General features: G+C 39.8%; 2 protein-coding genes across 2 annotated transcripts in view; one reads left to right on the top strand and one right to left on the bottom strand.

The window, feature by feature from the left end:
- Positions 1 to 27,394, bottom strand: part of LOC148160952 (heat shock 70 kDa protein 12A-like) — a 37,130-nt gene that overhangs the window by 4,676 nt on the left and 5,060 nt on the right. The window contains exons 4-8 of the mRNA XM_088002940.1: positions 22,890 to 22,988; positions 21,046 to 21,366; positions 19,711 to 19,994; positions 11,787 to 12,008; positions 11,545 to 11,716 (exon numbers count right to left, since the gene is read on the bottom strand). Coding sequence (XP_087859066.1) covers positions 11,545 to 11,716; positions 11,787 to 12,008; positions 19,711 to 19,994; positions 21,046 to 21,366; positions 22,890 to 22,988 — 1,098 coding nt within the window. The remainder of the gene's footprint in view (positions 1 to 11,544; positions 11,717 to 11,786; positions 12,009 to 19,710; positions 19,995 to 21,045; positions 21,367 to 22,889; positions 22,989 to 27,394) is intronic.
- LOC148160953 (zinc finger MYM-type protein 1-like) lies at positions 4,082 to 5,539 on the top strand. Its single transcript, XM_088002915.1, has one exon. It carries the CDS (start codon positions 4,097 to 4,099, stop codon positions 5,537 to 5,539), a length of 1,443 nt encoding a protein of 480 aa, XP_087859041.1. The 5' UTR covers positions 4,082 to 4,096.

The following is a 27,394-nucleotide window of genomic DNA, read 5'->3' as shown; positions in this document are numbered from 1 at the left end:
CTTTACTGTCCACCGAATCCAGTAAAGGACCAGAGCAGTTCTTGATCCCAGGAAACAGTCTGATGGATGGAAAAGGGTCCAGATGATTTGGTAACACAGAACCTTCATGATAATCAGTCAAAAGGGAACATTGATGTTCACTTAACTTGTGTTTCCAGTAGCTCAAAAGCCGACCAACAACTCCAACAGATTCTATTCCCAAACAAGCAGCGAGTTCCACAGGATCATCCAGTCGAGGTCCAGTCATCTCTACCACCCTCCCAAGACAATAAACTTTTGCAGTGTGGAGGAGTTTGGACCAGGTTGTTGTTCCCCACACAGGGCAATCCAACAGACTCCCGAACAGAACCGGTTCCTGGAGCAGCCAGTACAGAGACTCAGCCTGCTGCTGCCTCTCCTTCCTCAGCAAAGTCCACACAGAGAAAACGCTCTTATAAAAACCTGGAAGAAGAGAGGAGTTCATTTTGCTGGAGTCCATCAGAAAGAGAGGCAGATCCAGACCCATGCCGCCAAATCTCTGAAGAATGCAGCATGATATTCTCCTCCACACAAGGTCTGTGGGTCCTGTGAGCATCTCTGAATGAACTGAAAACGAAAAGCAGCGCCTCTGCTGGCCAGATGGACCAGGCCTTGTCCACCTTCTTCTCTCGGCAGAAAGAGAATACTTTGAGGAATCCAATGAAGTTTATCCCAAAAAAATCCACTAGTGCCCTTTGAACATTTGATAAAAGAGAAACTGGAGGATCAACACACATCAGCCGGTGCCACATGACGGAAGAGACTAAATTATTAATAACAAGAACTCTTCCTCTATATGACATTTTAGGTAAAATCCATTTCCATTTCAAAAGTCGACCCTTAACATTATCTAAAACATTTTCCCAATTTTTTTGCACAAAAATTTCACTACCTAAAAAGACCCCTAAATACTTGAGCCCACCTTTTCTCCACACTAGGCCTCCAGGCAGACTGAGTTGATCCCCCAGCCGACTCCCAACAGCGATAGCCTCACTCTTTCTCCAGTTTATTTTAGCAGGAGAAATGCAGCCAAAAAGAAAAACAGTGTTGACCAAAACATCAACATCTTCCTGCTCGTTTACAAAAACCATCAGATCATCAGCATAAGCTGACAGCTTTAAGGAGACATTACACCCAGGAATAGAAACACCACACAAATCTTTCCTCAGCTTATGAAGCAAAGGTTCAAATGCCAAGGAATAAAGCATTCCTGACAAAGAACAGCCTTGCCTCACTCCTCTTAAAACATTGAATGGAGCACTTAAGCCTCCATTTATTTTAAGTACACTCGCAATGTCACGATACAAAACCTGGATCATAGCTATGAAACCAGGGCTGAAGCCAAAAGCAGTCAAGGTTTGCCACAAATATCGGTGTTCAACCCGGTCAAAAGCTTTTTCTTGGTCTATAGAAATCAGACCAATATCTAAGCCCAATGAGCTGGAGATTTCCAAAACATCTCTGATTAAAGTGACATTGTCACTTATCAGCCTGCAGGCACACAGTACGTCTGGTTCCCGTAAATGACTGAAGACATCACTTCTCTGAGTCTGGTAGCCAGAACTTTGGAAAAGATCTTGTAGTCCGTGCAGAGCAAAGAGACTGGTCGCCAGTTCCTTAGATCCTGTAGATCTCCTTTCTTTGGAAGCAGAGTAACGACTGCCCGCCTGCAGCTCAGAGGCAGCCGACCTCTCTGCAGGCTATCTGTGATCACCTCCAACAAGTCTTCTCCGATCACAGACCAGAAGGACTTGTAAAAATCAACAGGAAGACCGTCCATGCCAGGCATAGGCGGATCTACCGGGGTGGCATGGGGTGGCAGTTGCCACCCCAACGGAGAGCCCTGCCACCCTGTTTGCCACCCCCGCTGGACATTACGAACACGAACATTTTTTTCCGACAACATTGAATGCAGCACAATGTAGTCCACACTCTATACCAGTTGGTGGCGGTAATGCTCACCTAACTTTGTAGCCAACTGCCAATAAATTTTAAGAAGAAGAAGCAAAACATTCTGATTGAGCTGACTGAGTGGCGGGAAGTGAGAAATGAAATGAAAAGGACTGAAGATAGTAAGAGTAAAGAGGTAAAAAAAAAAAAAAGTATTAAATATCTATGTCCGTTTAGAAAAATTATTGCAGTAGTAGGTAGTGCAAGGTAGGGAGAGAGCGGTTGTCTCTTGTGCAGATGCCAAAGTTGAGTACCGTCTGGCTTTACTGCTATTTCCAACGAAGCGGCTAGCTTTACCACGGTATTCAGAACCAGTCATGGCTGCAGTATTTATCAGAGTAGGTCCGGTAAAGACAGGCGAAAATAGGTCAATAGACATACGGCAATTTTTTGTTCTAACTCCAAGTCGTTTTTGAAAAATTTATGCGGTGTTGCACTCTCAATCGGCTGTTTTTTTTTTTTGAGACAGTAAAAAAAAATCCTAAATATATGCAGAGTAAGTTCAATGTTTGGTCGACTCGTGGTTTGTGTAAACTGATATCCATTAAATGTTTGAGAGGAAAACATTGTGAAATAACTTCAAATCTTCCAGATATGAAGAGGAAAGGTAGCATCGCTAGCTTCTTCTTACCAAAGGCAAAGGCGGGAGACACAGAGACTAACCAGCTGAGTAAGATTCACGGAGGAGATGAGGATAAAAAAGAGGGGGAGAATCAACAGAAATATGACGGAGAGCAAAGCCCAGGTGACCAGGGAAAGGATGTAGTGGAACAGCTGCACAGCAACGAGGAGATGGACGAGGGAGAGGATCACCAAGAAGAACAGGGAGAAAGAGAATTGCTGGACAACATCCAGGGTTCATGCAGTGAAAGGAGAGAGCCTGACACATCAAACACATTTGTTCGAGTTGGTCCACGTGGTATGCAGATATCACTAACTTAGTTCTGAGTTACATCTGATTCGAATATATTTCTAATTTATTCCAATCAGTACATTTAAACAGATATGTCTTTGGTCTCTTCAACTAAATATTTTTGAGTAATCCTCATAACTTGCTTTATAAAACTTGAATAAGAAGACCTGTTAAGAAAATTATAGCACTAAACACTAAATGTGTGCACTGCAAATATTTAACTAAAAAGTCAGGCTAATGAAAATAATTTTCAAAAATAAAAATCTAAAATATTCTCTAATTAATGTCTAAATTAATGTTAAGGATGAACAAAAAAGTTACCATTCAGGTCTGTGTGACAGTAGTGTCAGCTGTCACAGACTTAAATAAAGTTGAACAAATTAACCAAAGTACTGTTTTTATGCTGTATGTTTTAATTAAGCTTGATGGTTAGCTGATAAAAGACTGTTCCAAATTGTGTTTTTACTATTTGTTACATTTTATAAATAGTAGAGCTGTGATCAGAATTTATATATTCACTTTATGTAGACATATCCAAGTCGTGGCGTGAGGACCCAACTCAGCCAAGGCATGAGTCTTTTCCAAGAACCTTCCAAGGGGGAGCCAGAAGGAGCTTCAGAAATGAATGGTACGATGCACACCCTTGGTTGGAATACTCTCATCTGAAAGACTCTGCTTACTGTTTTGCTTGTCGACATTTCTCACTCCCTGACACGCCAACAACAGTTTTTAGCTCATTTGATGGTTACCGCAATTGGAAAAAGGCTACCTTGACAGACAGTGGATTTCTTTGTCATGCTCGATCTGAAAACCATCTGAATGCAATGTTTGCATGGACTGAAAACAAAAAGAGGATTTTAAGAAATACTTCAATGCTGGAAATGATTGACGAACACAATAAAATACAAGTGACTGAAAATCAGTACTACATTAAAACATTAGCTGAGGTTCTTGTTCTAACTGCGACAGAAAACATAGCCCAGCGTGGTCACAGGGAGTCTACCGACTCTGAAAAAAAGGGACTTTTTCTATCTGTGCTAGATTTGCTGGGTAACCATAATGTCGTAATAAAAAAAGGCTTGAACAACAAGCTAAAAATGCTAAGTCCACAAGTAAAACGATCCAGAATGAAATACTTGAATGCTTGGCAGGAATGGTTAAAGAGGAAATCATTCAAGAGGTCAAAAAGAGCAAGATGTTCAGAAAAAAGAACAAATGTCCTTTGTCCTCAGATACTACTACAGTGGTGTGGTTCATGAGAGCTTTCTTGAATTTGAAGTGGCAGAACACATGGATGCTGCTGCGTTAAGCAACAAGATTATAAGCTTCATTGAAAGACACGGGTTAGAGTACAAGGAAAATCTGGTTGGTCAGGGCTATGATGGTGCAGCAGTCATGCGTGGGGCACATGCAGGTGTCCAAGCTAAAATCATAGAAGTAGCCAACCATGCCTTCTATGTTCACTGCAGTGCACATTGCTTAAACCTGGTCATAGTGGACTCTGTAAAAAGCGTGACAGATGCTGGGAACTTCTTCTCCTTATTAGAGCAAATGTATGTTTTTATATCTGGCTCTTATATACATAACAAATGGCTGGACGTGCAGCGGAAGATGTTTGATGGTGCACCAAGGGAACTTCATCAGCTAAGTGACACACGTTGGGCTTGTAGGCACATAGCATGTCGCAATGTTATGGACAGGTTGCCTGCAATAGTACAGGTGCTTCAGGAGATTGCTTCTGAGAAACATCCACAAAGAGCTGTTGAAGCCAGGGGGATTTTGGCTCAGATGGATCTAAATTTTGCTGGTTGTCTGGTTCTGTTTCGAAAGGTCTTGAGTGACTCCAAATTTTTATCAGACATGCTCCAGTCTAAGACAGTGGACCATTCTAAGGTGGTTGAACTAATTGAATCACTTAAAGAGATACTGGCTCAGTATCGTAATCCTGACTCTTTTGAAGAAATGTGGCATGAAACACTTGAGTTATGTCAGCGCAGTAACATTGATACAACTCAACAAAACCCAAAGAGGTCAAGACTGACAGCAAAGGTGCTTCAAGAAAGTGTCATTTCCTCCACCTTGGGGCAGCATGTAGTTCCAGATAACAAACATGCTTTCCGTATGTCTGTCTATTATCCAGTTCTGGATAACATGATTGGAGAAATAGGGAGAAGATTTTCTAACACAAATTGCAATATTATGCAAGGTGTGCAGGCACTAAATCCATCTAGTCAAACTTTTTTAAAAGATGAGGCTGTTTTCTTATTGGCTACAGCCTATGATTCAAATATTGAGAATCTCAAACATGAGTTGCATCAGGTAAGGGTGCTGTTGGAGAAGAAAAAGAGAAAAAAGGAATGTCCTACCACTCTGATGGAGATGACCCAATGGTTGGACCAATACCAGGACGTTTTTTGCGAGTTGTTCAGGTTATGCAAAATAGCTGTCGTCTTACCAGTGAGCAGTGCATCCTGTGAACGGAGTTTTTCAACTCTCAGAGTCATTAAGACCTATTTGCGGTCAGTTATGACAGAGACAAGACTCTCAAGTTTGGCTGTACTCAGCATTGAATCAAAACGAACAAAATCTTTAGATCTTGATCAATTTGTAAAGCGTTTTGCTATGCAGCATGGAAATCGGCGTATTAAGCTGATATAGAAATGACCTTAACCTTTCATTAATCTGCATTCTCAGGGATTGTTAAAGCTCCTAAAATAATAATACATATATACTTACTAAGCAGTTAACGGTTGGTTGGATGGATGATGTATTTTGAGTAAATAATAAAAGTTTCAGTTTTTTTAGTATACATTTTTCTCTACTTGATGCATCTATTCTCACGTTGTTTTAGGAGTGCACAGATGTTAACATGTACATTTTTTTCAGTAGGTTACCTATACAAATGCTTAAGTACTGGACTGTTATGATTTCTGGGTGTTTGATGTTTGATATTTTTTTTAATTGCTTTTGTTTCATAAGTTATTCATAGTTTTGCCTTAATTATATTTAAGTTCATGGTTGGCTTTGTTTCTTGTTGGTTTCTTGTTCTCTTGTTCGTTTTTGGTTGCTTTATGATCTTGTCCATTCTGTGTTATCTCGTGTTATGCCCACACTGTCATTTTGGTTTTTGGGCAATAAAACTTCACCTGTATTTCTGCTGCCTGTGCTTTGGCTGTTGCCACCCCCTGAAACATCCTTGCCACCCTCTTGCCACCCCACAAATATTTTTCTAGATCCGCCCCTGATGCCAGGGGATCTACCACTCTTTAGGCTCATCAAGGCAGTATGCAGTTCCTGCAGCGTGAGTTGAGCCTCCAGCTTTCGATCGGCTTCAGCATCCACCTGAGGAAGTCCTTCGTAGAAACCATCGCTCACATCCGGATTCTCCAAATGTTCACTCTTAAAAAGATCTTTGTAGAAACTGACAGCAAACTTCCTGATCTCAGAAGAACCTGAGATGGTAGAACCACAGTCAGTCTTTAGGGAGAGAACAATCTTCCTTTGCCCATTCTTTTTTTCTAGTCCAAAGAAAAAGTGAGACGGGGCATCCATCTCCGATACACTTAGGAAGCGTGATCTGACCAAGGCTCCTTTGGCTGCTGTGCCCAACAGGTTGGCCAGAATGGCCTTTTTATCTTTGAGGGAAGTTAAAAACCCTCGGTTTCCTGTAGACGCCGCCAAACCCTGCAGCTCTACTAACTGAGTCTCCAAGTCCCTCATAGATCTGATTATGTCTCTAGTGATACAGCGAGTGAACTGTTGACACAACTGCTTAATCTGACATTTACCATAATCCCATCACTGTTGGATACAAGAAAAATCTGATTTAGATTGTTTATGACTGACCCAGAAATATTCAAAAGCTTTTCTAAAAGCTGTATCATTCAAAAGAGCGGTATTAAAATGCCAATAGACACTCTGTATACGGACATTTTTAATAAACACAGAGCAACAAACCAGACAGTGATCAGAAAAACCAACAGGAATTATTTAACAATTTTTAAATATATTCAAATGATGTTTAAAAGCATATATACGATCCAATCTTGCCAAGGATAAAAGATTATCTTTAGAATGACTCCATGTTTACTGTCTGATTCCTGTTGAAATCTCTCCACACATCTGAAAGGTCAGAGGTCGCAGTCAGCTGCCTGAGCCTCCGAGAGGATTCAGCATGAGGTTCTAAGTGGTTCCTATCAAGTAACGGATTCTCAGTGCAATTAAAATCTCCACACAAAAACAAATAATCATTATTATCACTACAGTCATTTACAATGTCACCTAAAGTATCAATAATACCATTCTATCAACCCCTTTAGTTGGTGCATACACATTAAGAAAAACAATTTTTCATATTTGGTTTTAACTTTTAATAAGTGACCTTCAATTATTTCCTCTGCTTCACAAGAAACAGGAAAAAATTCCTAGAAAACACAATCCCAACACGGCCACTGCAACTGGACTTGTGGCTAAAAAAGACCTCCCCTCTGCACTCCTTCTTCCAATCACACTCATTATCAGCAGTGCTGTGTGTCTCCTGAAGTAACATTATATCAATGTTCTTTAGAGCCATAAGTCTTAAAAACTCAGCCCTCTTTTCTTCATTTCTGGCACCATTTAGATTTAAGGTGCCTATTTTAAAGTCACACATTGAAATGAAGAAACAAAAGAAAAGACACAGAGACGTAAAAAATGTCTATAAATGTCCTCATCTTCATCAGCAGTGAGTGTCTGACTTTCAAAATCAGTTTCTTTAAGCGATATATTTCCTGATCTGTTAACACGTCATCAACAAAATGTCCAGTTTTCTTTGTTAAAACCCGAGAGGATTCAACAAACAATTTTAGATCTGGAAAATATTCTTCAATTTTTATCATCCTGAGTCCTTTAGTTTTTTGCAAAAACTTCTTAATTTCAGCAGGAGGATACAGATTCTGCTGATCTTGGCTCAAAGAAAAGCTACTATCAGACTCCAAGCTGCTCTCCTGCTTTGTTTGCTCTCTGAGCTCTGAGAGCTTTAGTGCTGCTGTTAGCAGGTTCAGAACTTTTCCTTTTCTGAGAGTTTCAGCAAATCGTCATCAAGCATGCTTTCATCTTCACAAAGGTTTTCACAAAAAATTTCATCAGATCTTTTTTCCTCTGAATCTGCATCAAAACTTCGACAGATTGATCATGTATCATCTCACCATCAGTGGTAACAACTTCATTAAAGCGACCACAGAATCGCTCCTCAGGCTGTTCCTCTACAGTTACAATAGAAGGATCACCAGGATCCCCAGATCCAGTAGCATCAAGACCCGCACCGACTACCGCCGGCGCCCAGACCCGCACCGGCATCATCGCGCCCAGCCCCGGCATCATCGCGGCCAGCCCCGGCCGCGCCCCGGCCCGCCCAGGCATCATCGCGGCCCGCCTCGGCATCATCGCGCCCAGCCCCGGCATCATCGCGGCCAGCCCCGGCCGCGCCCCGGCCCGCCCAGGCATCATCGCGGCCCGCCCCGGCATCATCGCGGCCAGCCCCGGCATCATCGCGGCCAGCCCCGGCCCGCCCCGGCGGCGCCCCGGCATCATCGCGGCCCACTCCGGCGGCGCCCCGGCCCACCCCGGCGGCGCACCGGCATCATGGCGGCCCGCCCCGGCGGCGCCCCGGCCCGCCCAGGCATCATCGCGCCGAGCCCTGGCATCATCGTGGCCAGCCCCGGCCCGCCCAGGCATCATCGCGCCCAGCCCTGGCATCATCGTGGCCAGCCCCGGCCCGCCCCGGCATCATCGCGGCCAGCCCCAGCGGCGCCCCGGCATCATCGCGGCCCACTCCGGCGGTGCCCCGGCCCACCCCGGCGGCGCACCGGCATCATGGCGGCCCGCCCCAGCGGCGCACCGGCATCATGGTGGCCCGCCCCGGCGGCGCCCCGGCCCGCCCAGGCATCATCGCGCCCAGCCCTGGCATCATCGTGGCCAGCCCTGGCATCATCGTGGCCAGCCCCGGCCCGCCCAGGCATCATCGCGCCCAGCCCCGGCATCATCGCGGCCAGCCCCGGCATCATCGCGGCCAGCCCCGGCCGCGCCCCGGCCCGCCCAGGCATCATCGCGGCCAGCCCCGGCGGCGCCCCGGCCCACCCCGGCGGCGCACCGGCATCATGGCGGCCCGCCCCGGCGGCGCCCCGGCCCGCCCAGGCATCATCGCGCCCAGCCCTGGCATCATCGTGGCCAGCCCCGGCCCGCCCAGGCATCATCGCGCCCAGCCCCGGCATCATCGCGCCCAGCCCCGGCATCATCGCGCCCAGCCCCGGCATCATCGCGCCCAGCCCCGGCATCATCGCGGCCAGCCCCGGCCGCGCCCCGGCCCGCCCAGGCATCATCGCGGCCCGCCCCGGCATCATCTTGGCCAGCCCCGGCGGCGCCCCGGCCCACCCCGGCGGCGCACCGGCATCATGGCGGCCCGCCCCAGCGGCGCACCAGCATCATGGTGGCCCGCCCCGGCGGCGCCCCGGCCCGCCCAGGCATCATCGCGCCCAGCCCTGGCATCATCGTGGCCAGCCCTGGCATCATCGTGGCCAGCCCCGGCCCGCCCAGGCATCATCGCGCCCAGCCCCGGCATCATCGCGGCCAGCCCCGGCATCATCGCGGCCAGCCCCGGCCGCGCCCCGGCCCGCCCAGGCATCATCGCGGCCAGCCCCGGCGGCGCCCCGGCCCACCCCGGCGGCGCACCGGCATCATGGCGGCCCGCCCCGGCGGCGTCCCGGCCCGCCCAGGCATCATCGCGCCCAGCCCTGGCATCATCGTGGCCAGCCCCGGCCCGCCCAGGCATCATCGCGCCCAGCCCCGGCATCATCGCGGCCAGCCCCGGCATCATCGCGCCCAGCCCCGGCATCATCGCGGCCAGCCCCAGCATCATCGCGGCCAGCCCCGGCCCGCCCCGGCATCATCGCGGCCAGCCCCGGCGGCGCCCCGGCCCACCCCGGCGGCGCACCGGCATCATGGCGGCCCGCCCCGGCGGCGCCCCGGCCCGCCCAGGCATCATCGCGCCCAGCCCCGGCATCATTGCCCCCAGCCCTGGCATCATCGTGGCCAGCCCCGGCCCGCCCAGGCATCATCGCGGCCAGCCCCGCCTCAAATATTCCACTCACACTGACACTCCCGTCTCCAGCTCTATTCCCTCAGAGAGAGAGAGAGAGAGAGAGAGAGGGAGACTTGGTAAAACTGACCTTCATGGGAGAGTTTAAGACCAGAAACTCTGGTTTCATAAAGACTCGGTCAACAAAAGGTCTGATATCCAAGATTTGTAAGAAAATTTGATGGACTCAAGAAAAACGGAAGGAAACCAGGAAGTCTGCCTCTGATTGGTTAAAATAAAATCATCATTAAGATGCTGAGACATCGTCTCAAACATGAACTAATACTGGAAAACTCTCCATTGTGGCTGAATTAAAATTATTCAGCAATAAAGAGTGAAGCAAATTTCCCCCTCAGTGATTTAAAAGATTTATTCCCAGATTCTGGGCCGAGGTGAAAACAATCAGTTATTAGATGAAGGAGGAAATTAGAATTTGTTAGGTTGGTAAAAGATGTGGTGAAACATTTATGAACAAAAATGTAAAACAGTGATTCTGGAGGACCAAACGGGTCCTATGGATAAAGAACAACGTTTTAAGAAAATATACACAAAATATCCATCCATCCATTTTCTGTTCATCCTTGTCCCTAGTGGGGTCAGGAGGTCATAGTGCCCATCTCCAGCTGGTGACCTGTCAGGGCACCAGAACCTCTGATGACCCCATGACCTCTTCTTTTCTCTTCCTTTGCTAAGAGGCTAGTTAGCTCCGGTTAGCTTATGTTATTCTTTAGTTTTTTCTTCTTTTTATTCCTAAGCTGCTCGTCACAACCATGATGTGTCAACACAATAACTAACAATTTACAAAACTTTGGTGACATTTTGTGAAATAAAAGCTTAATTTTGGTAAAATATAAAGATTTCATGGACCTGATGAGCTACAATATGACCTCCTTCAGAATAACATCATATAAATTGAGGTAGTTTGGCTTTTTGTCAACTCCATCAGATTTTGTGTCTCTTTCAGTGAAATTGTTGTCAAATCTCACTTAAATCTGCAATTAACACATTTTAATGTATTTTACATACATTGCATTTCTTCACATGCATCAAGTTTTTATTTTATTCACTAGTTTGTCACCTTCAGTTCTGTATCAACTCCATCAGATGGACTTTTTGTTGTTTGTTTTAAATATTTTATTTGTTTCTTGAGAAGCATTTGTCTTAGTAAAAATATCACTAATAGGGTCATTAAAATAATTTTGTATTTATTTTTGTCAGATGGTGATGACAAAGTTCTGGATCAGGTCCATTAAAAATTTAATTTTCAAAATAAATGTTGCAACTGGGAGCCTGCACCTTAGCATCTTTACATTTCCTAAACATTATTTGTCATATTTGAATACATAAGCTTGAGGAATAATAAAAAATGGGGAAATTTAAACCCATTTTGTCCCTATTCTCAAGAATCAAATACTTTTACATGACTTGCTTCAATTCAATTAGTCCAAACGGATCATCTAGAGAATCCATTCATATATCACACATATCCTACAAACAGACTAAAACCCGTTAATGTTTGTCTGCCAGACGTTACAGATCCACTCAGTACCGTTCCAGCTGGTATCAGGTTCTGCTGCTCCTGCAGGTTGATCCTGTGAGTCTCTGCTGTGGTTCTGTGTGATGAAACCATCAGGTTGAAGCTTCAAACACCAGGTCAAAGCTGCTTCTGACTCCAGAACAAACATCAGTTTGTCTTTAGTGGCGTCTGTTACAAGACCAGCCTGGAGGAGAAACCAGAAGTCTGATTCTGATGAACATTTAGAGATGATGACTCTAAAAACATGATGTTACCTGAACTGCAGCTTCTATTATGGACTGTTTACGATAATCCATCAAGATTTTAGGAACAGTCATCACCCAGGTGAAGTCAGACGCTGTGAACTCTCCTCCTTCTGGATGAGATCTGATGGTTTTCAGAGCATCGTCCTTCAGGAACCTCAGAACTTCTGTAAAAACCTTCTGGGTCGACATCGACTTCCCGTTGGCTGCTTCGATTCCCCACCTCCAGTCGTCCTGTCAACAGGTTTCAGTCTGTTAGTTTGTGTTCATACCAGGATAGTTTATCAAATCTACTCATGATGAACTGCTGCAGTCTTAAAGTCAGTTCAAGCAGAAACTTATTCCTTTAATGAGCTGAACAATAGTTTGATTTAAAGATGAAATAACAGATTTTACTGGTTAAAAACTAATCAGATGTAGATTCTGTGCTTATTTAATTTTAACTGTTGTAAATGGCTTTACAGTTCAATTTTAATTTAAATAATTGTGACTGACTTTTATTTATCAAGCTTAAGTGGTGAAAGTTGGGAAAAGACAGATTAAAAAAACAACACAAAACTGTAAGAAAACCTCATTTATTTATTTATTCTACAATTTTGTTATTGTTGTTTTTTAACAGCAGCTGCCAATAAAAGTGAAAGTTACAACCTGGACATGATTATATGAGTTATTTTACCAAGAAATCAGTCAGAAGCTGTGAAAATGATCAGATCTGCTTCTCTGGCTGCAGTGACGCTCCTGACAGAGGAACAGATTTTCACACAATCGTCTGAATCCGTTAATAAACTTTATTATTCATGAGATAATTTGCATTGACCTTTATGATTGAATATGGGAGAGTAGAGAGCAGAACCTGAGGAGGAACCTTATGGAAACATGGAGGTGCAGCTGTGATTTATAAAGGGACAATTGCTCTGAAGTGTGCATTAAAATGGTTTTATAAATCAAGATTATTTTTTTTTGACATGGGACATTTTTGGATTTTGGGCATATGTTCACGTTTCGTATGATTCCTATGGATTTTTTCTTATGACACCTTAGGTATAAGTTCTGCTTTTCTGTTCAGAAACTATTAAACTAATGGCGTCACCTGGCGCAGTGGCGCCCCCTAGGCAGGTTAAAGACCTCGATATGAACATGAGTTTGAGTCCTCGCTACCTTTGCTGCTTGTCTTTCCCCACTTCCTGTCAGATTAATGTTGAATAAAGATCAGCAGTGGGAAAAAAGACAAAACCTATTAGACTGAAATGAAAGAGATATTAATTAATATCTATATTTATAGAGACCCAGTGGTAAAACCTATTATTATGTCAAACTTTGTTTTATGTCTATCTATCTATCTATCTATCTATCTATCTATCTATCTATCTATCTATATTTCTGAACTGGGTTTGAACCATCAGGTCTCAGTCTGCAGGTCCAAATATCAGAGTTGTGAAAAAACTAAAACTTCACATCTCTGGGATTCTCTCTTTTTCTCCATCTCTGTTAGAGGCTGGTGGATATTAAAAGTGATGAACTTTCATCTTTTTTCACTTCCCTGGACTAGTGAGGGGAGTCATTGCTCCTATTCTTTGGTTAATTTCTTGATAAAATAATAATCAAAATGCATTTTGTTCTTGATTGACTCAGGGTTTCACCTTTGGTGAGACTTATTTATTTCCTTAACAACTTGGTGTCTAAAGTGGTGGAGGCAGAATTCTGACTGAGCAGAGATTGTGATATGTTTCTCCTAATCAGTCTGGAAAATGTGTTTTCGAATCTCTGCATGGTCAGTAATCCAAACCCCTTAAAGAGCCCGACGTTTTTGTGCTCCGGTGAAACAGTTTTAATTTTGTAATTTCTAAAAGTAAATAACTTTAGGCTGTTGGTGTGACCTCAGGGAAAGAGTCAGTGTTTTGGGTAATCACTGCAAAAGGTGCATTGTTTATCTGCTTGGTTGACTTTTGGAGGCTTATAGGAAGTTTCATTTGTTTAAACTTTTCTACTATGTTGAATTTTGGGGATTCCCTTCAATAGGGAGTCCAGGTGTGTCTTTGCTCCTTCTACGCCGTGAAGTTAAGGAAGGAACCCGGCTTGGAAGACGTTCCAGCTGTATAGTAAGAATCCGGATTCGATTTGCCCTGATACTTTCCCTGACAGTTCACGATCAAGTCTGCAAACAGAACAGCATTTTGGGCCTGTATAGCTTGCATGCATGAACGGAGAGTCCTAACTGAATTCTGGAGATCTGGAAATTTGTGGAACGGTTTGGATGCTTGGCCAGCAAATCCACCTGCATTTTAAACGGGATTCTGTTCGGTTCCACAGTTTCCTGCTTGGCCAGTCTACAAACAAAACATGGGTGACAAAAAGTTTTTGGTAAATCTCAGATGCAAATTTACGTCTAAATAGTAAAAAGGGGGAAACAAACTTAATTTTCAGTTTCTGCATAAATGATTTTGCAAATAAATGTGAGGGAATGAGTGTGTATGAGTGATGTTTGTGCACAAACTGTCTGTGGAGCGATTCTGTTTTAGTGAGGTTTTTTCATAATTAAGTTTTCTAATATTTTACATTTTCATGTCTGAGTCAGAAACCCAGAATCCCCCGGGACTGGATGTCGGAGCTGACAGAGTTTGAAGCTGTGCAGAGTCGAGCCGAGGCTCAGAGAAAAGGTCGGACCTCCTCCAGTCCTGGAGGTTCTGGTGAACATGGACAAACTAAGGAATGCTGGGACAGATTTTCCAAACTTGTTACAGAAGGAAGCGAATTAGATCATAAACATAAAAGTATAATCAAAAAAATTGTAAAGGCTTTGGTAAAGAAAAAGAGTTTAAAGAATTAACTCAGTGTAGATGTAGAATAAGGCAAACTGAACATTGATAAAAAGGTTTTTACGATCTCAACATCATAGGAAGACAAATTATGAATAACATAAAAATATATGAATGTATTATGAACAACATAAATACATAAATATATGAATGTATTATTAACAACATAAATACATAAATATATGAATGTATTTGAGTAATTAAGTTCATTCATAGAAACAGGAGTGAGAATTTAAATTAGAAATGCCAATAATATCAGCAGATTATGTTTAAATATTAATGTTATGGTGTGTCGACAAAACAGTAAAAACTTGGATTTTGCTTGATTAAATTTTTGTGATTGATGAAACTGTGACAGAGATTCAGACAACAACTGAGACTAACTTCAGTGTTAAAATGTTGTGATCTTTTGGTTCTCTAACTGCTGTTAATATGAATTAATATGAACAAATTAGGCTGAAACATACTAGTCTATAAAACACTTCATTTATGTATTAATAAGAATACAAAACATATATAATGTTTTAACAAGAAAGGACAAAAGGCTTGTGACCAAGTGGGCCGAGCATTTGGTGAAGGATTGATGATTGGTGACAGGAAATGAGGAGTTGATCAGCTGTGAGGTAGAAAGAGTGAAGAATAGACCTGGTCTGATGATGTAACTGATTGTGGGGGTGAGGAGAGGAGAGAGGATGGAGAGGATGGAGAGGATGGAGAGAGAGAAAACAGGGAAGCAGAAAATTATTCTAACTCTGAAGAAACATAAAACTAGTGAGACAAGGAGAAACTATGAAGTAACTGACAGACATGAGACTGAATTGATAAAACAAAACACACATAATTCTCACACTAGAATGACCAGAAGCACTAAGAAGGGCAGAAGTAGACTCTGACACTAAATAAATAACTATACCTAGAGGAAGAAATAACCAGCATAAACATAACTAGAAAAACTACAAGGGACTGAAATGAGCAAAGAAACAAATAAAATCCCAACTGAGAGTCTGAACAGGAGCCTCAAACTATCTTAAATCCAGTAATTTTTCCTTTATATAAAGATTAACTATATAAAGATTCCTTTATAAAGATTAATTTATCAAATTCATCAAACCAGGAAGGTTGTGTAAAGTTGATGTTACCTTGGGCAGATTTTGAGTTGTGAGCCTTTTATTTTGAACAAGGAATTTGCATAAAGAAAAAGAAAAACACATGAACTCCCTCTTCATGAGCTGCATCTTTAAAAAGGATCACAGGGTTAGCAAACTAAAATACAGTCATGCTCAGAACAAATTAATTTTTGAGCAATCTCTCAAAATGCTATTGGATTATGTAATATGTGGCACTGAAAGGAGATGAATGATGATTTTATTAGCATTTAGTATAAAGTGCAATTTCAGGTTTAAACTCTTTGATGTAACAGATTTACCAAAATGCTTGTGGATTTATGTTGCGTAAAGTAAAGTGGACATTGTGATTGTCATCACGGGAAAAAATCTGATGAGAAATATTATTTAAGACATGCAGAAGTTTGCAAACTAAGATTCTGTAAAACGTTTGAGCTGCATTTAGTTGCATCTACCATCTCTTACTTTTGAATTAAATGAATTTAATGAGTTTTAGATTTTGAACTTAAATGTGAGTTAAAGAAAGATAAACTTAGAGTGATAAGTTGTGTTGACTCTTTAGTCTAAAATCCAAGAGTTGAATAAACCAGTTTTTGAGTGAATTTAAAAACTGAATGAAGAAAAAGACTAAAGTGGGAACTATTTCCCAGAATGCTTTTTGTTTCCTGTGTTGCTCTGAGTGAGATGGACGTGTTACATTGATCTGACTTTATGTTGGAAAGGAAAATGTTTATTTTAAAGCCTGAAGACAATGTCCTGGTTCTCACTGAATGTTTGAGTAGAAATCATTGTGAAGTTTAATAAAAAAAATTACCAGGTCAGAAATGAAGTTCATTCATTTTGAAACTGGAGTTTAAATTATTCTGAAGTAAATAAGTAGTTATTTTGACTTGATAATGTGAGTGAAGTAATAGAGAAAAGTTTTTGTTGCATGTTGTGAAGTCATTGTTTAGTTGAATTGAAGCTAAAACTCACAATCAGGATAAATTAACTAAAAAACAATGTTTGGACATCTTGTCTTTTGTTGAATCAACTTCATAAACTTTTAATTTCTAAGTTAAAACCAATAAATATTTCTTGTTGACTTGAATCACATTTTCAAAGCAGCAGATGAGCTTTCATTTTCCAAGTTAAACCACTTCCAAATGTTTTGCAGTGTAACATAGATGATGTTTATAATTGAAAAGAAAACAGCTATTTTTCTACAAAACTTATGTAGATTTGACTTATGAATGCCAAAATAGTTCTAAAACAACAGACTTTTATAACAAGTATTTCATTTACTGCAAAGTTTTTGCTGTTTTTGTTCAGCCTTTTCCATTTGTGTAGAAAAAGGTCAAATGTCTTCAACCTCAAGTCATTTCAAAGTTTACATGGATTTTATTAAACTTGATAACTGTGAGGTTAAAGGATCTGTAAGGTGATTGTTGAAGCTTTTATGAAATGATAAGATTGTTCCAACAATTTATGGTTATGAAATCATTCAGTAGAGATTTTGTAGTGATAACTGTTCAGGGTTTGTGAAGAGAAAGTTATGGGAAAAAAGAAACTGGATTAATTACTGGGAAGAATCAAATCTGATAACGAAGGTTTTGGGGAGGTTTTTTTCTCCCTTAGTGAAACTCCTTTAAACCGGGTTTGGTTCAGGGTCAGAGAGTTTTATTTTGTATGAAGCCTGAGAGAAAGACGCCTTAGGAAGCAGGAAGCTGTAGATAAAAGAAGAATTGTTATTTTTAAACCTCACCTCTCTATATAACTTGGTCTTTGAGAATAAATGGTTTTCCTATTACTATGATTTTCATAATAATCTAAAATGACAAAGACTATTTCAGAAAAGGTACTTAATTTAGTGCATATTAAATTTTAATAGAATAAGAATCTGAAGTATTGTTGCTCATGTAATTTTCAACACTTCAGAAAGAAAAATTAGGGGGAAGAACAAAAGCAGTTTGTTTGTTTGGTTTTGCAGCTAAAGTTGTTTCAGAGGAAAGATGGACAGTAAATTGTTCACTCAGTTTTTCAGTCAAGCATGAAGGTTTTCTCTGTCATGTCAGCCTTTCAGAAACAACACAGGGAAGTTTTCCTTCAAAGGGATTCATTCTTCTAGTGAATGTTCGTCTCAATGGTAGTGAAAAAATTAATGCCTTGTTTCCCTATTTAGTGCTGCCATGTCAGGAGGAAAACAAGTGAGGCTCAGATTCCTGTTAAAGGGTTTGAAGTTAAATCATTTTAATAACAATAGTGATAGGAACATTGTTTAGTGAATAAAAAACACAAACAAATGGGGGGTTTGAATTGAATAAGGAAAAAATACTGCTTGTGTTCACTGTTTTTTTTAATACTGTTCTTTTAAAATAAGGATTTTATTTCTCTTTCCTGGTTGTTTTTCATTGGAACTGCACACTGAACATGGAAGTGTTTCTTTTCAATCTTAGGTAAAATATTTATAGGCTATGTCTGAATTTGAATGAACTGACATCATTTTTTCTAGCAGGGTTTATATTCAAGCTCCTGCTCTTGACCTGATGCTGACCTTTGATGCTCCCACCAAGATTGGTGAGGTTTGTGTGTTCAACAGATGTGTTGTCATGCAGAGATGGAAGTTCACCTTCACGGTCACACCAGTTTCAAACTGGACAGTTATTGCAGGTTGGATAGGAGTGAATGATTTGGAATATCATGTCTAAAGATGACAGGAATGCTTCATTGGGTTTTCCCTGATCATCTCCTGGAAGATGATGGAGCTTCTTCAGTCTCTGTTCTGTTTGCATCAAAGTGTTGGAGCATCAGGTGGTTGAATCTGCTGTGAACTACCTGACGGAGTTAATAAAACATAGTTGGAACTACTTACTATAAAATCATTAAGTTTATTCTGACATTAGTCGTTTTCTTAACTTTCAGTGTCATATTAGTTCCAATAGGAGTCCTTAGGAGTTCAGTGTTTTCCTGTAGACCAATCAGTGTGTCCATTTGTTCCTTTAAGAAAATAACTTTATTAGTGCCTTAAACATGTTTTTTCCTCACTTTCAGATTCCATCTGGTGCAGCTTTGTTGAATTTTGAAACAGTAAATTAAAATGTTTAATTATTGTACCTGAGTCTCCTTAAGTTTGCTTGAACATGTTTTTATTGGAACCTGAAGAAACTCCTGAACAATTTGCTTGTGATGATTCTTAATCCTCAACTTCTTACCATCATGTTGTATTTATTTTATATATGTTGCATTAATCACTTTTACTGTTAATTCTGTTTGAAGAATGGCCTTTTCTACAGGAACTTATTTTACTGAAGTTTTTTTTTTATTTTGTTTTGGAATTTTTATATGTTACAGTTTTTATATTAATATGTTATGTATCTCCAGAAAACACAAAGTTTGTTTAAGGTGATCCATCATAGGACCAAAGGGAGGAACTGTTATGTCAAACTTTGTTTTATTTCAATCAATCAATCAATCAATCAATCAATCAATCAATCAATCAATCAATCAATCAATCAATCAATCAATCATAGCTATAAAGCATCCTTCATGTGGAGCAGCTCGCTGGAAACACATAATAAAGGATATTTCTGAACTGGGTTTGAACCATCAGGTCTCAGTCTGCAGGTCCAAATATCAGAGTTGTGAAAAAACTAAAACTTCACATCTCTGGGATTCTCTCTTTTTCTCCCATCTCTGTTAGAGGCTGGTGGATATTAAAAGTGATGAACTTTCATCTTTTTTCACTTCCCTGGACTAGTGAGGGGAGTCATTGCTCCTATTCTTTGGTTAATTTCTTGATAAAATAATAATCAAAATGCATTTTGTTCTTGATTGACTCAGGGTTTCACCTTTGGTGAGACTTATTTATTTCCTTAACACTATCTACATGTCAGGTTTAAAATGTTAGATAATTCAAATAGTGACAGTTTCAAAATGAGAAGGCTGGTGTGTTCATAGAAAACATGATAGGATCCAAGAAAGAAGAAGATTTTTCTGTAGTTCTTTACTTTTACTTACCATGTTAAGGATCCACCACTTGATGTCTTCAAAGAAATAATGTTTCTCAGCTTCTCCTCCTCTCATATTATTAAATGCTGTTTTAGCTTCATAACCAAACTTCATAAATTCTTCATGTTCATCTAACAGGATGCAGGTTGGAGTCTTTGGGGTGTCTAGTCCAAGTCCATTCCTCCATCTCTTTATCTGGGTCTCTCCTCCTTCCTGTCTGGGTTTAACATTGAAGGCGTAGCCACTGAATCCTGAACCAAAGTCTATGGATATGATGAGAGAGTCAGGACCAGCTGGATGGAGGAGAGGAGAAAGTTAGAATATGATTAAAGAGAAGTTACTGTTTTATAACAAGTTATTGAAATAAATCCACAGACATAAATAATTGTTTCTATATGTTTATAATTTTATCCCTTTGATAAGAAACTAAACTGAAACATTAAAGTTTAGTCATTTTATACAGATTATTCTGGTTCCACTTGTCCTGTGATGAACTGGTGACCAGTTTATGCTGAACCCTCCTCACCCAGTGGTTCTAGGAACCAAAACCTCAGTGTCATCTGTTAGAGAAGTTTCGGTATTATCATTTTGTTATTACTTTAGTTCACATTCAGTCTATAGATTGTTGTAATTTTCTGTTTAAAGTGTTCTCTTCCTTATGTGTGTATGAACTGACTTGGAGGTCAGGACTGTCTGTTCATCTTCATGTGAAACAGTTAACTCTGTGTTTCTCAGACCTTAAATTCTTATCAACTAGAATACCTCCTAACTGCCTGTGTGCAGTCGTATGTTGTCTTGTTAACAGTTTGACCGAGATTTGATCCGGGCTCAGACCGTAGATCAGATATCACACCTGGAACTGAGTTGCTAGATGTTTGGGTTAGAAGTTTTACGACCTCTGTTGTTTTTCCTGACTGCCCCCTTGACAATAAAAACAGGGGCTCACGCGGAAGGAGGGCAGAATGCTCTGTGAACAGCTTGGAGAAGCGGTTGACGGAGTTTTCTCCTTTTGCAAAAGCCTGGCCATAAAATTCATATACGTTGTCTGTGGTTCTTTTATATAGGTTTGAGAAAAAGTACCTATCATCATCCTGAATGGATAAGTTGGTAGGAACAACAGATGGATGAAAAGATGGAAGCTGGTATTCCTAAATAGTTAATAATTTTAAATAAAACCCAGAAATGTACTTTTATTTCATAACATCTATTGTAAATAGTCCTGCCATTATTTATTACATCATTTTCTTTATTATTATAGATTATATTTCTATAACATTTATCCTCATTATTCTTTAATGGAGATATTATCAGAGATAAAATGTAGCCTATATTTACAGTACTGACCTTTGACCTTCAGCAGCACCTGCTTCATGGTCAGGATTTCATCTGATGAGTCTTTGTAGACGGTGCAGCTGTAGGTTCCTGTGTCTCTGCTTGTTGGTTTCTTCAGGGTCAAACTGAAGTCTCCAAATTTTGATTTCTCTTTAATCTCCGTTCTGTCTTTATAAAGCCAGTGTTGATACCAATCTAAGTCCCCGTCATTAACGTAGACCACTTTGCGATTGTTGTGTCTCCACCTCACTCTGACTCCTCCAGGCAGACAGACTGCAGTTTTAAATGGCAGCAGAACAGACTCCTCTCCTGAATCCACCTCCACCCTGTAGACTGAGAAACAAACAGATGAGCTGCACTGACAGCAGCAGAACTGATGATGTTGATGTTCACAGTGATGGAGCCTCAGTGATAATCCAGGAGAAAAACACCTCAGTCACAAAGTGGAGCTCAGGATTTAGTGACCAGATGCTGACAGAGGATCCATGTGATCTAAACTTCCTCTCAAAGACTCAGAAGAAAAGATTCACTATCATCCACATGGTTATGAATATATTTGTACTTTTTAACCACCTGATAACTGCATTACTGTTGTTTCCTACTAACTGGAGATAAAAACAGTTACTGATGGATCCAAAGTAGAGAAAAAGTTTCAATGACTTCATATCATCATCCTGTAATGTGGGTTGGATTTATGTTTAGTGGATGAGAAACAGCAGGAATATTCAGCAGGAAAGACAGAAACTCATCAGAACTTTGGATCTGGGAATTTCAGTTTGTCCTTTTATGGAATCGACCCTACAAGGTTAAGGTTGATGTTAGAAAAGTCTTACATTCAAGTTTTCAATTATTAGTAATTATTTCATCATTATTGCATTTGAAGGTTTTGTGCTGCAGTGCATCAACCTTACAAACATAAATCATTCAGTGAATCATAGAAACGTTTGCTGGTCTGAAGCTGCAGGTCAACTAATCAGACATTTGTCTTTCTTTTGCCAGAAACAGCAGCAGCTTAAAGCATTTTATGATGTACAATGGTAGAGAAAATAAAATAAAAAAACAATGAAAATATTTATGTGTAACTTTAATGTTTTAATGTTTTATCTACCACGTTGTTTGACATTACGTAATTTCAGACTCAATCAGAATCGAGTGTTAAATCTCTTTCACGGATCGTCTATATATGTAAGTTTATTCGGTTTATTCGGTTTCTCTGTTCTTTATTTTTTCAATGAATTTTTTTAAGTATCAGATTGGGACTCTGTATCGGCCAATACTCAAAATAAAGACTCTGATTTGGGGGCAAAAAATCTGATCTGGACGCCTGTAATAAATGTTTCCAATTTAGAATTTCTGTTATGATCAGCAGGATTATAGTTATAATAGTTATAGTTATAGTGAAACAAAATGCCATAAATCAAAGGATTGTGGAAACTTTTATAAGTTTTCCCAATGGATTTTTCCATTTTGGCTCAGAAAAACCAGGTGAACCTGGAGACTGTTGATGGGAGGAGGAACGCCATGATTTATTCATCTTCATAACAAGACGGATAATTCAACCATTTTGTGTAGTTCTGCAGTACTTCCTATTATAAACTTGTAGATTATTTCTATTCTCATTCACCCACAAACGTATATTGAGTTCATGTGGGTTCAGCTCCTGACCATAGAAACCAGGAAAACTCAGCATTTTATCCATAACCGTAAACAATGAAACCACGACTATGAAGCTTCCTTCATCTTTCTGTATCAATACAGGCTTCATTGTCTGAAATGTTCACAATCTGTCTCAGGAAAACTCAGAAAACCTCAGCATGTTGGACATTAGTACTGATACTGATGTAAGAGGAACTCACCTGATATGAAATAATGTCGGAAATGAAATAAAAGGCCTCCAGAAACAGGAAGTAGAATCAGCAGAACCAGGAAAATTCTGGCCCAAGTTGGAAAAATCTCTATGGAAAAACAAAGACCAGTTAGAGATGAGATATTTTTCTATTCTGAGATCATTTGTTTCTTTTTGTGGTGGATGGTTTTCCATCCTCCCCTCTCTGAGCACCAGATGCAGTCAGAAGCTCACTGCTGATTGGTGGCAGATACCTTCATAGTTGGACAGGCACTGCAAGGTGTGTGTGAAGCATCAAGGTGTGTGTGAAGCATCAATCAAGGTGTGTGTGAAGCATCAATCAAGGTGTGTGTGAAGCATCAATCAAGGTGTGTGTGAAGCATCAAGGTGTGTGTGAAGCATCAAGGTGTGTGTGAAGCATCAATCAAGGTGTGTGTGAAGCATCAATCAAGGTGTGTGTGAAGCATCAATCAAGGTGTGTGTGAAGCATCAATCAAGGTGTGTGTGAAGCATCAATCAAGGTGTGTGTGAAGCATCAATCAAGGTGTGTGTGTTTTAGTTTCCCCTGCTACATGTTGGCTTGTGTTCTTGATCTGCTCATCTGAGATCATAAGTGGTATTTTTGCAATCTATGGCTGGGATTATGGTTGGTTTTAGGTGCTGCACCTGCTGTGTTTCTGCAGCGTTGCTCTGCGGCTGCAGCTGCAGGTTGTTGCAGCTTCCAACTAGTCCTGACCTGCTGATCTGCTCCCTCCTGTTCAGGCTGTGTTTCCACTCCTGGCTAAGCACCTATTAGATTTTAATTTATTTTACCTGGCTGCTCTCGACTAAACCTGTTAACCTGTTGCTGTTGGACAGGCTGTGTGGCATGACTCCTCTGGCCTGTTGAGGCATTTGAAACTGAACGACAACAATTTGTTCATTGCTTGAAGTGTTTTTCTTTTACATTTTGTATTTGTTGTGCATTATTGAAATTACTAATGTGTCTGCTTTCTTTTTTTTTTTCTTTTTTTTCTTTTTTAATAAATGAATTTGTCCTCACCTCATACCTTTATGTTCAGGGACCGAGTATTATGCCTGAAGCCATGTTTTTAAAAAGAGAAATATTTTAAGAAAATTGTTAATACAATCTTGTGCATTCAGTTTGTGTTCTGGTGCATCTTGTGCATAAAGAATCTCCCCCTGCTGGTCACATTTTGTTTCTCTTTTCTACTTTCCTTTTAGTCATTTAGTTGAAGTAAAAAGCCTCATGTCAGAAAGTTTTGTCCAAATAGTTACATTTTAGGAACTTAATTCAGTTAAAGTGTTGATCCAAAAGACAAATAATTTTTCAGTAAAATTTATGTAGTAAATTCAATCCACTCATGACTAGAAAAGGTAAAATAAGGTTGGATAATTCACTGTCCACCTTGCAGGGCATTTTGGCTGTGAAAACCCAAATAAACCTGGGAGAGGAAGAGAGTCATGATTTCTTCATCTTCATAACACAAAATGTTATAAAGATAAGTTATATTTTATAATTCAACTCCAACTTTGATTTTTAATGGGTTCTAAAAACCTTCTGTTTAATTGTATGACAGCTGAGTTTTTAGCTTAAAGGGATGGCAAGAGACGTAATCTTGATTCTAATATATGTGATTGACAATAAAATACTTTGACTATAAATGTAGACAAATGGAAATCCTAAAATGTACAAAACTTGTAGCATCAATAAATCAGCAAAGTACATAATTCCAAACAAAAACATACATAGAGATATTCATGTCTGCAAAGAAACTGAGATATTTCATTATTTCCTTCTTTAAAAAGTTACATCTAAAGTAAAAAATGTTTTTCATCGCAGTTTTTTCAGACCTGAAAATTTTATCTTCTGCCAGATGGAAAAAAGCTGAATTACTGAATAAATACGAATCTTTATAGACCTGATGACTTTCTTATGTACGTATTTATCATAAAGTAAGAATTGTTTAGAGCTAATCTTAATCGTCTGATCAGCTTTTCAGGACAAAACACTCCGTAAGTAATTTATAATCTATGATCAATATGTGCTTACTGGCAGTGAAGCTTCCAGTTGTTTCGAGGTAAAAACTTACCATCTTGACTTGAAGTAATAATCTGCATAGAATTCAAGGAGAATCTATTATCCAAAGCTGTTCTCATGTATTCAAAATCAGTAACCTGTTTTACTTGAAGCTTCACAAAATAGAAAATATTGGATTAATTTCTTTTTTCTTTCCATCCAAGTAAATACATGATAGTCTCAGGTCGGGTTTGACATCAAGACATTTCAGTCTTGAGTTGAGTCCTAAACTTTTAACTAACTTAAAATACAAATCAAGTTGCTTAACCTGTTATATGTCCATCAGTCAGTTTGTGTTTTCCATCTCATTTTTAATTCTTCTCAGGTTCAGGATTCAGACTGGAGTCAATCTGGGATTTTGAGTTCTGATTGGATGCAGAACTTGAAAGGAACCAACAGGTTAACTGGCACCATGTTATGTTTCAGTGAATCTTTTCATTAAATAAAAACTGCAGGACTGTGGCCCTTCAGGACTGGAGTTTGACACCCCTGAGTTAAACTGTTTTCCTGTAACAGTAAATTGTTCCTCCACCATTAGCAGATTGAGGAGCACATTCATGAGCTTGACTGACAGCGCTAAGACCTTCCTCCTGGCTCTGATTGGTTGTTTCTGATTTCTGCAGATGACAGCAGCACAGGGAGGAGGTGGAGGAGGTGATCTTTTCAGATTATTTGTCTTAAACTGTCATGACATGATGACAGTTTTAACAAATATGTAGAAAAACATTTTTTAAATAAAAGTTACTGCAGCTTTAAGTATGTTATGAAAATGAGATATTGTTACCTCTAGGTTTTTGACCAATTGGTTTTCCTAACAAAAATGTATATTTTTCTTTTCAATTTTGTTAGATTTGGGAATAATGAGGAGTTAAGCTGCAAATTAATAAATCTTTAACTGATTAAAGAAATATGTAAATGATCACTCAAAATAATGAGGATCATCTGAAGAACAATGTATTTCATTGTAGCTGGCAATTTATATCTTACAAATTTGCATGTGGAAAATAAATACATTTTTAACAGTTACTGAAGTGTGACATGTTTATGATGCATCACACCTGAAGATACATCATGCATGTTGTAATAACTGTTCTGGTGAAATGCCAGGCAGCCACTCTTCTCTGCTGACCTTTCTTCTGAGGTTTTTTTACCTATGGGTGAAAGGCTACATCACATCACCATGTGACCATCATAAAAAATAAAGATGGTTCAGCTAAATTGAAGGCTCTTTGAGTGAAAACCAGTTAAAAGTTTCATAGTAGAGACTATTCCTTTCAAGTGGGGAATCACACAGTAAAGCAAACCTGACAAAACTTGATAACAGGTTGAAAATATATTGGTAAAAAGTGAGGATGCACAGTTATGCATTAGGTGAGTTTTCATTGTAACAAACCTTCTGCTTGTTGTAAGATATCAGGGTTGAAACTAAAGTCCACCCAGGAGATTTTAGTGTGAAAGTCAATTTCACAGTTTTATAATTTGTGACTCCAGTCTGACTCGATCCTAAGACTCATGACTTTAGTCCAGACTCAAACCACTCAATAATAGAGTGAAAACTGACTCAACACATTCAGCAAACATCTCTAATGTCACTTCAGGATGAATACAACCAGTTTCACCCTGTGTGATCATGCTGGTGTCCAGCAAAGCCCTTTAGCTCACAATCTCAGGAAGACATAAAGAAACTGGGTAACACTTTATTTGAAGGGAGGTGAATAAGACTGTCATGACATTGTCATAAACATGACATAACACCTGTCATGAACATGAATAAGCCTTCATGAATATTTATGACTGTTGTCATAAAGCGTCATTCTGTAAATTATGACACTTTTAATACAAAGTTGACATTATTCAAAATGCCGTTGTTATGACAACTTGACATTAACAAGAAATCATTACTGATATAAATTTGTTATAAAATAATTACTGATTTTACTTTAAAAATTAGGTAACTTTATGTTATTAAAGGTAAAGTTTGAACAGTAATGATTTATTGGTTAATGTCAAGTTGTCATAACAAAGACATTTTGAATAATGTCAACTTTGTATTAAAAGTGTCATAATTTACAGAACGACTCTTTATGACAACAGTCATAAATATTCATGAAGGCTTATTCATGTTCATGACAGGTGTTATGTCATGTTTATGACAGTGTCATGACAGTCTTATTCACCCCCCTTCAAATAAAGTGTTACCAAAAACGGAAGCATAAACCATCAAGAGTGGAGAATCCTACAGAAATAATGATGAGTTGTTCATAACATCCATATCAAAACTCATATCTGGACATCCAGACTTGTGTTGTAAACATTTAGATTGCTGATCTTTTAACATCGGTACATATTGCCGTCTGTCATTCTTAGTCACTTTCAGTTTATCACTAAAGTAAAACATTTAATAGAGAGAATATCTCAGACTCATTCCACAGGAT

Source organism: Poecilia mexicana, unplaced genomic scaffold (genome assembly GCF_051168715.1).
Source record: "Poecilia mexicana isolate PSO_F unplaced genomic scaffold, ASM5116871v1 scaffold_2, whole genome shotgun sequence".
NCBI lineage: Eukaryota > Metazoa > Chordata > Actinopteri > Cyprinodontiformes > Poeciliidae > Poecilia > Poecilia mexicana.
This window is presented reverse-complemented; position numbering and strand designations above follow the sequence as displayed.